General features: G+C 38.9%; 1 protein-coding gene across 1 annotated transcript in view; it reads right to left on the minus strand.

Annotated features, from left to right (window-relative positions):
- Positions 1-12,666, minus strand: part of USP9X (ubiquitin specific peptidase 9 X-linked) — a 101,275-nt gene that overhangs the window by 35,879 nt on the left and 52,730 nt on the right. The window contains 8 exon segments of the mRNA XM_014587941.2: positions 87-222; positions 610-756; positions 976-1,084; positions 3,557-3,723; positions 5,113-5,238; positions 6,749-6,874; positions 10,669-10,947; positions 11,476-11,606. Coding sequence (XP_014443427.1) covers positions 87-222; positions 610-756; positions 976-1,084; positions 3,557-3,723; positions 5,113-5,238; positions 6,749-6,874; positions 10,669-10,947; positions 11,476-11,606 — 1,221 coding nt within the window.

Consider the following 12,666-nt stretch of genomic DNA (forward strand, 5'->3'; position numbering starts at 1 on the left):
AATATAAAACTTTTTCTCAGGAGTTTGGAAGGCCAGTAACTCTTTCGTCACCCCAAGGTGGCCTTCCAAGATCGTTTCTTCAACACCTGTTTCTCCTGTTCTTTTAACAATATAAAACTTTTTCTCAGGAGTTTGGAAGGCCAGTAACTCTTTCGTCACCCCAAGGTGGCCTTCCAAGATCGTTTCTTCAACACCTGTTTCATCTGTTCTTTTAACATCATCCTGCCCCAAAGAAAAAAATAAAATAAAATACCTAACTTATAAAATGGGAGGTAAAGAGGGAAAGAAGAACCAGAACAAGATAGAGCACTGTAGGAATGTGAGATCATTCCTTTCCACCTTTCCACTCATGCAAGTTTTAAGTTTTTTTAGAACTTTGTAGAGGCTGGCTTTATGAACCATGAGAAGAAAAGCTAATCTGAAGGCTAGAAATGATAAATCTTCTTAGAAATAAAGAAATTCTATGCAATTTGCCTAAGATAATACAATTGTTATGATAAAAAGTGCTAGTCTATTTGCCCTTTTTGATGTAAACAATTCAAGAATACTTAAAACCATCCATTAATAAGAAACTATTAAAAATGATAAACATAATTAACTACAACTTACCCTAATTCTTTTAAGCCAGTCGATTTCGTTATTAAGAAGAACTTCGGCATTAGGTACATTAATATTACTATTGTAAGCGTAATTAAGAAGGTGCCTTAAAAGAGTGAAGTAGTCGCCTGAATGTTTAGCTCTCTCTCTGGCTGTGCTCTGTAAACAATAAAGTTGAGTAATGTTTATTTGTGTGTCCATGCTCAGAATCCACTTCTGAAAAACAGTTAACTAGACCAGAAGACTAAAACAGTATGGAAAATTACTAATTATTTTACTTATTAAATATAGACGGACCAAACATCAATGTAACTTAAAACCATAAACACTTCTTGTTAGAACAATGAATCATTGATAAGCACATTAAAAATATCTCACCCCTAGAACGGTAAAGAGTAGAGTAATGAAGAAAAGTAGAGGCCTGTGTCCCATGCAACATCTGGTGCACATTAAAAAGAACTGCTCCTGTGCCACCTGACGAACAGTTCTGCAAGAAAAATATTCCACAGTTAATTTGTGTCCCATGCAACATCTGGTGCACATTAAAAAGAACTGCTCCTGTGCCACCTGACGAACAGTTCTGCAAGAAAAATATTCCACAGTTAATTCATTATTTCCATTAAAAAAAAAAAAAAGTCCTAATACTTTTTTTTCCCTTAGGGAAGAAAGAGAAAGGGGAAGAAAGAAATTACTAATAAGGCTACAAGGCAGCCCTGCTTTAAGCAATGAAGGCAATAATACATAATAAATGAATGTAGTAAGCTGTATAGCCAGGACTATGCCCTCAGTTGTCACTAGAGTTTGAGGGATATCTTCTAACACTTCTCTCAGAGCAGGCTGGAGATGCTTCTCTAGATTAAAAAAATGCTCCACAGTAAGCCTTATGCATCTTTTAGGCTTTCCACAAAAGTTTGGTTCAATTGTGCTTCAGAACAACAGCTGTTTTAAGGATATAAGTGGTCTTTACGGAAAATATGTATTATGAAAAAATTATGCATACATCTCAAAATATTTTGCACCAAAATAAGCTTGTACTTTAATTCCATTTTTCTACCAAAATTCTTATGTCCTGTTGTATTGCTGCAAATGCCCCCTTTTACTAGTGATTTCAAAAAACAGGTTTTGGCCATAACCCTCAATGTTGCAATCCAGACTGAACAAAATCTCTAAAGTCCGGAAAATGTAATTCTGGAAAAAAGTAAGTAGAAAAATCCTTTAAAAGACATTTATTTTCATTTTCAAAGGGGGATTATTTGAGAAACATAAAAAAATGAAACAACACTTCACAGGCTGCTTTATACAGTAAAATAGGCAACAAAAACGTATGTATTTTTGCAAGCATTAACACTCAAGTACACTAATGATAGTTGCTCATGTATTAACAGAGCAGACGAACCATATTCATGAAGAACTAGGTCAAAGAAAAATACATACACACATATCATTATGACTGATAATTGTATGCGATCATCTGAATTACTGTGACAGAAAACCTAAGTCTTTTGATGAGGCAGATCAAAACCCCATGACAAAGGCCCAGTGATGGTAGTTCATACTGGTTTTTCTTGCTACTGGACAGGCTGAGATCACCCTGGCCTACCCTAAAAAGGTCTGACATGGTGTCACATTCCTGTAGACCCAGCTATTAGAGAAGCTGAGGCAGGAAGACCAAGAGCTCACAGCCAGCATAAGTAACAAAGCTAGACCCTATCTGGCAGTGCCAGGTTTGCCTATGGACTCAGGTGCTCAGGAGGACCACGAAATGGCAAGACCCTGTATTAACACAACAAAATAACACAGAAACAAAAAACCCAACCACAATGGGTTACACCAGCTCATAGGGAGCTGCCCAAAGAGCAGAAATCTCAAGAAATTTTATCTTTCACAAATGCAGCTGTATGAAAAGTACACATCTTCAATGCTTACCAACATTGTGAAAATGTACTTTTGTGGGGCTGAATTTGCAAAAACAAAACAAAACAAAACAAAACCCACACAAATCAGTATGGCGTATATTATTGCACAGTGAATTGCAAAATGTGCACAATTTAAAAGTTGTAGGGGAAACACCTAAACATAAAAATTCTAAAAAGAAATAGTCATATTCATTTTTTCTTCCATGAGCAAGAGAGAGATCACACCCCCAACAGGATTTTGATGCCAAGATTAGCCCCTCAGCTTCAGTCTGTCCCAGATCACAGGCGCATAAGAGCATACTCAGGGGAGTCTTCCAATGCAAACTCAGAACCTCCCTACAGTTCAACCTCACAGTGTCATTTTCCCACTGTCACCATCCAGCTGCTATGTATGTATTTTTAACATGGCGCTGCTCTTTTTGGAAAGTGTCTATGTTTTGGTATACCCCTCTTAAATAGGCTTTTTTTCCCAATGGGAATTGTCATTTTCAGCTTTCAGGATTTTCAACATTCAAGAATTTGTCTGTGTTGTGATTTTTCAGATTTAGGAAGATAAGAATCAACATTTTCTATTTCTCTGACTTGCATAAAAAGCAAAAAACAAAATTACTGTCGTCGCTGATTAAATATTCTTGAATTGAGAACAAGGGCTTTATAATTGATTTTTCTATACTCAGAGCATCCTGTCTCATAAATTTCACATCAAATGAACAGTTTGACTTTAAAAATCCGGCATCTATGAATCCAAGATAGGATATTAGTATCCTATTTCACTTAAATCTTGTAAGCCAGATTTTTAAAAAATGGGCTATTGAACCCTGAACTTAGAAAAACTGACTACTTTAAGAATTGAGGTTACCATTTGGCAGAGAATAAAATGTAACAAATTAAGGTTAAGCAAAACTGTTAAATAAAATTTTGGTTAGTAACAAATGCTAGAGAGAATAAATACTGATTTCTAGGATCCATTTTTACAGAATCAATTCATTCATTTCAGCTTACAAATACAAGATCATACTTCTTAAATTAAAGCAGATACTCACTTGCTGTGACAGTGCAACAGTAAGTCAATAATAAAAGTCTGCCAAGCCTTTTCTTTACTAAGAGCATCTAAGGCTGTTGGAATCAGGGCAAAACACAATGTCATCACTTCCAATGCTTCACAGCAGACCTGTTCATCTTCCAAGTCCGGCTCATTGCCTGCATTGGTCTGTAAAATTATAATTACCAGCAAATTAAAATCGACATTTAAAAATAAACCTCACACAACTTCAAGTCAGTTATTAAAATTTACATACCCAGTTAAACTACTTGGCCTCAGCCTCTTTACCTGCAACTTGAGGTCCCCTTAGAAGACCAGAAATTACTATACTACAACAGAAAATGAAATTTAATTCCAGTATTTTGCTATGTTCCAAGAAGGGCTGAAAGAACATTCTGAACATATCATCTCCTTATTTGTTCTTCAGACTCCTAGGATCCTTCTGAGTTGTGTCCTTTTGTTTCAACAACCATTCCCTTCTCAAAAACCACTGGGGGGCCAGCAGGTGGTGTAGTGGTTAAGGGTGTTGGACTCCCACATGGCTGACCATGGTTCAAGTCCTAGACCTGATGGTTTGTTTTCTTGCTTCCCCTTTCTCTCTCTGGTCAAACTGAAAAATGATGACAGATGAAAAAAAAAAAAAGAACCACCACTCTGGCATGGAAGTGAACTATTTTTGATTAGTGCCATTTTATTTACGATCAATCGTCTTGGACAACTGTTTAAACAGACTTTGAACACTCTTACAGTCTACAATATGCTTGGGTAGGTACTGGATTCCAGTATGACTTTATTAATCAAAAAGCAGTAACCAGGGCCAGCCAGTGGTGTAGTGGTTTAAGGCAGCTGGATCCCACATGGTCAGCTTTATGGTTTAAGTCCTGGACCCAACAGCATGAAAAAAACACTGGGTTTGTGTGCCTGCATACCCAAAATCCTGAAAGGAGAGTGGAAGAAAAGGGACCACAGGGTAGCCATTCCCTCTGTGGGAGTGATTTCTCACTATCCCCAACTCTCTCTCCCGTGTGTGTGTACTTGTCCCATAGCAAGGGAAAAAGGCAATCTTGAGACCATCAGATGGCATGGTGGTTAAGGCAGTGGACTTCCACATAGTCAACCACAATTTAAGTACTGGACTTGGTGGTTTGAAACTCATGCCGAGTGCATGTACATGCATGCCTGAAATCCTGAGATGAGAATGGAGGAAAAGGGACTGCAGTGTGGCTACCCCCCCACCCCAGGGGTGATTTCTCCATTTCTATCCCTTTTTCTTGATTTCTCTATTTCTATCCTTCTTTCTCTGGTAAGCACACATCCCCTGTAGCAAAAATATCCCTCTCAACCCCAACAAAAAAGGAGTCACATGGTAGGATTAACTACTTTATTTTCAAAATAAAATTTTACAGCAATTCTAACTAGAGCTACCAGTTAATTTTCAAAGATTAAAATGCAAGTGATTGGATATTTAAAGACAGCAAATGTAATCAGAATTTAACTATACGCTCAATTAAGTGATATTTATTTAAAAAAGAAATACAATGCCGTGATAATTCTTACCTTCTCGTAAATTTTAGTAATTTCTTCATTTGGGCTAAACACTAGCTGTAAGGCCCCACATCCTGATGCCCAGATAATTTTTTGTATAGCTCTTATTACGCAAATATCTGGCATGTATCTGGAAGCCTGCAAGATAATGAATAATTACAACTGTTAATGAGAAATGAAAACACATGTCGAACATAAGCACTTGTATAAAATGTCCATAGTAGCCTTATTCAAAGCTAAAAAAGGGAAATAATGAAGAAAAATGTGGAATATTCAGAACGGGATACTACTCAGTAATAAAATGGAATGGCCCACACAACAAAGATGATTCTCAATGTCATTATTCTTAGTGAAATAAGCCAGACACAAAAGAACATGAACTGCATGATACATTTGTATTAAATTTGAGGAAATCAAAACTATTCTATAGGTATGAAAAGGTCAGTGGTTACACAGGGCCAGGAGGGGAAGGGAGAAATGGACTGGCAAGGGGCATAGAAGTGATGAAAATAGTGTCTTCATTGTGGCAGTGCTTTCACACATACATGCATTTGTCAAAATTCACTGAACTACACACTTCAAGAGTATGCTATTTACTGTAAAGTTGCTTAAGAACAGAAAGTAGTGAGCCAGCAGATAGTGTGGAGGTTAAAGGTAGTTGGATCCCATAGGACTGACTGCATAGTTCAAGTCCCAAACCCAGCGGCTTAGAACTCATACCAGGTGCATGTATGTGTGTGCCCAAAATCCTGAAAGGAGAACTGAAGGAAGGGACTGTGGCATGGTCTTTGAGGGGGTGTACTTCCTCCCTTTCCTTCCTTCTCTATCTCTGTCCCCACTGAGCCCAGGTGCCCTACAGCAAAAAAAATTGAAAACAAAGCAACAAAGTACTGGCCCAGCTGCAATGGCACACTCTGTTAAGATGCTATGCTCAGAGGGACCAGCAGTTAGCATAATGACTATGTCGCTGGACTCCCATGTACTTGACCGTAGTTCGAGTCCCGGACCTGGTAGCTTAAACTCACACCGGGTGCGTGTGTGTGCATGACCAAGGTCCAGAGAGGAGAATGGAGGAGAAGGGACTGCGACGTGGCCATCCCCCCTGGGGGGTGATTTCTCGCTTTCTGTCTCTCTGTCTCTCTCTGTCTGTCTGGCGAGCGCACGTGCCCTATAGCAAAAACCTTTCCAAAAAAAAAAAAAAAAAAAGATGCTATGCTCAGACTACATGGGAGGCCCAGGCTTAATTGCTGATACAACCTAAAGGCTTCCACAGTGGTATCTGCCTGTCATCCCAGCAACCTGAAAAGGCTAAGACAGTGCTGGCCTGAGCAACATAGCTAGACCCTATATAAAACAGCTGGACGTGATGGCACATTCCTGTAGTTCCAGCTGGGGAGACTGTGGCAGAAGGATGGCAACACTACTGAGACCCTGTCTTATACACACACACCCTCCAAAGTACTAATATTAATAATAAAGTTCGTGCTAAAGGAAGTTAATCTAGAATGACTATAGTGAGTGGATTTGGGAACATTAAAAAGGTCCTTAAAATAGCCTTTATGTTAACATATATAATGTAACACATACATAATACATGATATATATGTGTGTGTATACGCATGTGTAAGATAATCCTTATGCTACTAACCTCATCAGATATCTGCTGTGCAAGACGAACTGACACATTTCTAAGCATACACTCAGATGATGGATTAGGAATGCTTTGAAGGGCACTTTGTAGCACCACTGCTTGATCGTGAGTAACTTGGTTGACCTAAAAAAAAAGTGAAACATTTGGAGTAAATACTTTGTATGGACTAGGTCCACCATTTGCTCCTCATCCATCACCACTCCCTCAGGATGCCCTCCTCCCACACAGTCACTGTAGAATCTGTGGCACTTTGCACAAAAAACGCACCTTGCCAAGGTGTAGGCTTCACTGTTCTTGTGCACGGGAGTGCCACAGGTCTCTGAAAACCCTCATTCTAGATCAATCTGACCTTGTCTCTACGTATGACCTCAAGTTCCTTTTTTAATGAGAAAGCAAGCCACCAGGTCCAGGACTTAAACTATGGTTGGCCATGTGGGAGTGTCCAGCATCTCAGCCACCACGCCACCTGCTGGTCCCATGAGCTCAACTTAATTTGCAGAGGATAAATGATAAACTGATAGAACTAGTTCTAACCTCATTTAGAGACTCAGTAAAATTCAGTAAAGTATTATTCATCGCTTATATACACAACACTGGAAAGATCCTGTTCACATTCCCCAATTTAATTTTTGCATTGAAAAGGAGAAAAATTAAGGAATATCAAAATAAAGAATAATAATAGGACTAATGTATAGAAGGTAACAGTACTTGTACATAATAATATAACCAATATTTAAATTCACCAGTAAGATAAAAAAACATTAACTTTATGAGATAATTGTTAGCCAGGCAAATTAGACGGCCTCCAAGTTTTAACCTCCCTTTATATATTACTAATATTTCTACATTATTTAAGAGATTTCTATTATTCCTAATTTTGCATTTGGCTCACTGCTGACCATGAGCCGAGATTAGAGGCTATTATGTACCTCTGTACCCATACTGAGACATCATCTGAGTAAATATTGGAAGAAAGGTAAAACGGGAGGTATGCACATCATTAAGCACCTGTGTCTGGAAATCATGACAAGAATGCATCTTTATCCTTAGAACCTATCTTTTTTAAACCTAATTAAAAACTGCTTTTTACATGTCCTAACAAAGATGACCTACAATAAGAAAAAATACAAAAGTTGGGGCCGGCTGGTACCATGGTGGTTAAAGGTGCTGGACTCCCACATGGCCGACCACAGTTCGAGTCTTGGAACTGGCTTGCTTTCTCACTTTCTCTCTCCCTCTCTCTCAACAAATTAAGTGAAATAAAATGATTCTTTAACACAAAGAAAAAATACAAAAAAATGTAAGCCATTTTACTTTCTATGGAATTTTTTTTTCTTTTTTTGGAGAGGCTTTTGCTATAGGGCGCACGTGCTAGCCAGAAAGATAGAGACAGAAAGTGAGAAATCACCCCCCAGGGGGGATGGCTATGCCACAATCCCTTCTCTGTTCTCCTCTTGGGATCTTGGACACACACGCACATGCGACCGGCCTGAGTTTAAGTCACCGGGTCCAGGACTTGAACCATAGTCGACTACATGGGAGTCCAGCGCCATAGCCATTATGCCAATTGCTGGTCCCTATAGAAAACTTGTAACACATATCAAAAGTGGAGAGAATAGTTAAGAAACTCACATCTACCCATTACATAGCATTTTTAAAGTAACTTTTTCAGCAAGTATAAAGGCTCTTCCTTTTTTATGGAAGAGGTTTTTTCTGTAGGGCACGTGCGCTCGCCAGACAGAGAGAGACAGAGAGACAGAAAGCGAGAAATCACCCCCCAGGGGGGATGGTCACGCCGAAATCCCTTCTCCTCCAGTCTCCTCCTGGGATCTTGGGCATGCACGCATATGCACCCAGCGTGAGTTTTAAGCCACCGGGTCCAGGACACGAACCGCGGTCGACTACATGGGAGTCCAGCGACATAGCCATTATGCTAACTGCTGGTCCCAAGGCTCTTCCTTTTAAACATAACCATATTATCACACCTAAAACAACTATATGTGATATCATAATTGTCTACATCCCAATCTCTTTGATTAAGATCTAAACCATACTAGGACCAGCAGATGGTGCAATCATTATGTCACTAAACTCCCATAGTCAACCGTGGTTCAAATCCTGGACCTGGCAGCTTAAAACTCACGCTAAGCATATGTGCATGCTTGCCCAAAATCCAGAGAGAAAAATGGAGGAAAAGGACCTGCAGCGTAGCTATCCCCCCAGGGGGTGATTTCTCGCTTTCTGTCTCTGGCAAGCATACATGCCCTATGGCAAACTATCTTAAAAGCAAACAAACAAACAAACAAACAAACAAAGAAACACTAAACCCTACCCAAAGAAATAAAAGAATTTGCTGTTGTTTTAGGTTTTTGTCATAAAACACATGCAACTCAACAAAGAGAGACACTGAGAAGAAAAGTAAGAAATCGCCCCCTAAGGGGCATGGTCATGCTACAATCTCCTCTTTCAGGATTCTGGGCACACATGCATACATGCCTGGTATCATTTTCAAGCTGTTGGGTCCAGGACTTAAATCACAGGTGGCCATGTGTCTTAACCATGTCACTACTGGTCCCCAAAAAAGTCATTTTTTGTGTGCGATTTTTTTTTTTTTAAAAAAGAGGTTTTTTGCCTTAGGGCACATGTGCTCACTGGATAGAGATAGAGACAGTGAAAAATCAACCCTCAGGGGTAATGGCCCCACTGCAATCCCTTCTCCTCCATTCTCCTCCTGGGATCTTGGACACACACACACACACACCCAGTTTGAGTTTAAAGCCACCGGGTCTGGGCCTCAAACCATGAACAACCACGTGGGAGACCAGTGACATAACCACTGTGCAACCTTCTGGTCCCAAGAAATAAAATCTTTATCCCTGAAACTTTTCTATCAGTTACTTAGTAAAACCATCACTTATGATATATATAAAGGAACTAAAATTATAGTTGGAATTAAATGTTTGACTTCTCATAAACAATCTTCATATTATGTGGCAGACACAAGTTAATAAGAGATTCAGATAAGAATTTTTATTAGGTTTACAATAATTGAGGGCCAGCTTTGTAATGAAGCATAGGAAGCCAGATTCCACATGCCAATAATGGTTCAAATCCTGATCTCAGGAGCTTGAAAAACATGCAAGGCATTTGTGCATGCATGCCTATGCCCCATTAGAGGAGTGTTTTCTCTCTCTTATGATTGCATGCACCCTCTAGCAATTAAAAAATGATTAAAAGAAAAACACAAATATAAAATAATTGACAATAAAGAGTCAGTCCTATGGCATAGTGGTAAGGCATTGTGGGTCCCACGTGGCAACTGTGGTCTGAATTCCTGGCCAGGACAGCCTGGAAAATGGCAGGCTAGTATCTGAGAGCCACGATTTAGGCTGGAGGACTAGAGGAAATAGGATCACAGTGTGACCAGGCCCTGTGGAAGGGTATCTGTCTGTCTCTCTCACGTGTATACATAAACATACTATCATGAATAAAGGAAAATAAAATTAAAAAAACACTAAATGACTGAAAGCTAAGCAGAAATTAAGACCTATCCTTTCAGATTAGTAGCACATGCATTTTACATACAAATGTAATCTGATATAGTAAAACTCTATAGTAAGTTACCACTAGAAAGGAACTTTTAACATTTTTAGTTTATCGTTAATTGTACCTTTAAGAATTTTTGAGATGTTTAACTTTAAAAATTACTATTATTGAGGCTGGTAGGTGGCGTGGTGGTCAAGGGCACTGGAGTCCCAACATGGCTGACCATGGTTCAAGTCCCAGAACTGGGGCTTATTTCTCATTCACCCCTCCCCCGTCCCTCGCTGGTCAAATTAAAATAATAATAATAATAATAATGGTTATAATAAAATGTTACTATTACTATAAAAATGTTTTAAAAAACTCTGTATTACCGATGTCATAGGATTCACGCCTTCCACACCTGGCTGACAAGCTTCTGCCACTGCCCGAACGTGGCCATAGCCAATGGTAGTTAGCAACAGTTTGGCTATTTTAAGAGCATTGAGGTAGGCCCCCCTCCGAGTTTCCATATCTGCATTCGGTAGGAAGTTATTTCTGGTTAGCATACTCAGGACAAGGGGTAGGCCACCGCTTTTCAAGAAGTGAAACTGAAAATCAGAGGAGTCATCAGCCAGAGGTGCACCAGCAGGCATTAACAAGGCATAGACTACCTGGAGAAAAAAAAGAGAGGTTGGGAGAGAGAACTATATTAAAAGATTTTTGAAAACATGTATTTAATAACTTCTTCCACTTCCCATTTCATCTATGTTAGAAATTTCTTGATCTCTGCTTTTCAAGAAGTGAAACTGAAAATCAGAGGAGTCATCAGCCAGAGGTGCACCAGCAGGCATTAACAAGGCATAGACTACCTGGAGAAAAAAAAGAGAGGTTGGGAGAGAGAACTATATTAAAAGATTTTTGAAAACATGTATTTAATAACTTCTTCCACTTCCCATTTCATCTATGTTAGAAAATTCTTGATCTCTTCAAATGCACCTGGCGTGAGTTTTAAGCCACCGGGTCCGGGACACGAACCGCGGTCGACTACGTGGGAGTCCAGCGACATAGCCATTATGCTAACTGCTGGTCCCAAGGCTCTTCCTTCAAGAATATTTTTATTAAAGTTTTCTCCACATTCTTCACATTACCATATACAAGGTCAATTTAAGAGGAATAGATTCAAAAGGGAAAAAACCAACCTCTGTTAGGTATAGCACTTGAGAGGCGGAGGGACCAAAGAAAAGTGAGTCGAGAGATGGACTAAGGCTGCTTTCTCCAAGTTTGGCGTGGTCTAAACAAATAGCTCTTAACTTCTCTATTGTTGTGCTATCTGTAAGAAAAAGAGACAACTCTGAAACAAAATAATTCATGCATTCTTATTTCATTTTTGGTATTTTGAAGACTTTCAGTATAGTATTATCAATTTAGTTGAGCTGTAGGCACACATTTCTCAAGACATAATGAGACCTGAAGTGACAAAAAACACAAAACCTCAACCAAGCTCTTTACACAGTGAACCTACACACAGAGGGAGTGATCTCTTATTCAGGGACATTCAATCAACACGTCTTCCTCACCACTGGAGACTGAAAAAAGCATAGTATGTTTCATAAAGGAAGTATCAGTTCGTTGCAAAAATACATCATGACTTTCTCGATAACCCAATAGTTCTGACTGAAAATAATTTTAAAAGAAAAACAATTATAAGTACTTCTCTCTAATGTAACTATTATTTGGCCCCATGGCACTATGTGTAAATTGCCTTGCTTCAATGAAAGAGACTTAATGAACCCAAGAAGCTGAACCCTAAAAAGTAAATATTTAAAAACGTGTAATTTTCACCTCAAAGCAAAGCTTTGATGTTTTTATCATATTAAAACACAAGTTTCTCTTAGAGTAACAAAGTAAAAGAAAAAAATTTTAAAATAATCTCATAATACAATTAAGCATCAGGTATCAAACATTCAAACTGAAGAATGATCTATATTGGAAAGTAGTCTGATAATCAATCAATCTTAAGATAAAACTATCTTATGACTGAAAAACAAAAACAAAATATATAAATTAAACAAACAAACAAACCAAAAGCCTTCATGAGCAAGATTGCTTCTCTCCACCCCAAGTCCTTTATTTTTAAGGTGCACTCACCAGAGACAGGAAAGTGAACAAGTACCTCCAAGGGGAGTTGGCCATGCCATAATCCCTTCGGCATTCTCCTTTAGGGATTTTATGCATGTACACAAAGGGGCTCAGTGTGATTTTTAAAGCCACCAAACCGCTGTTTACCGTGTAGGAATTCAGTACCTCAACCACTAACACTATCTATTTATCCCCACCCCAAGTTTTGTTTTAGGCAGAGGTTTTTTAGGCGAGGGCACATGCGCTCGCCA

The sequence above is a fragment of the Tupaia chinensis genome, unplaced genomic scaffold (assembly GCF_000334495.1).
Source record: "Tupaia chinensis unplaced genomic scaffold, TupChi_1.0 Scaffold000248_1, whole genome shotgun sequence".
Classification (NCBI taxonomy): domain Eukaryota; kingdom Metazoa; phylum Chordata; class Mammalia; order Scandentia; family Tupaiidae; genus Tupaia; species Tupaia belangeri.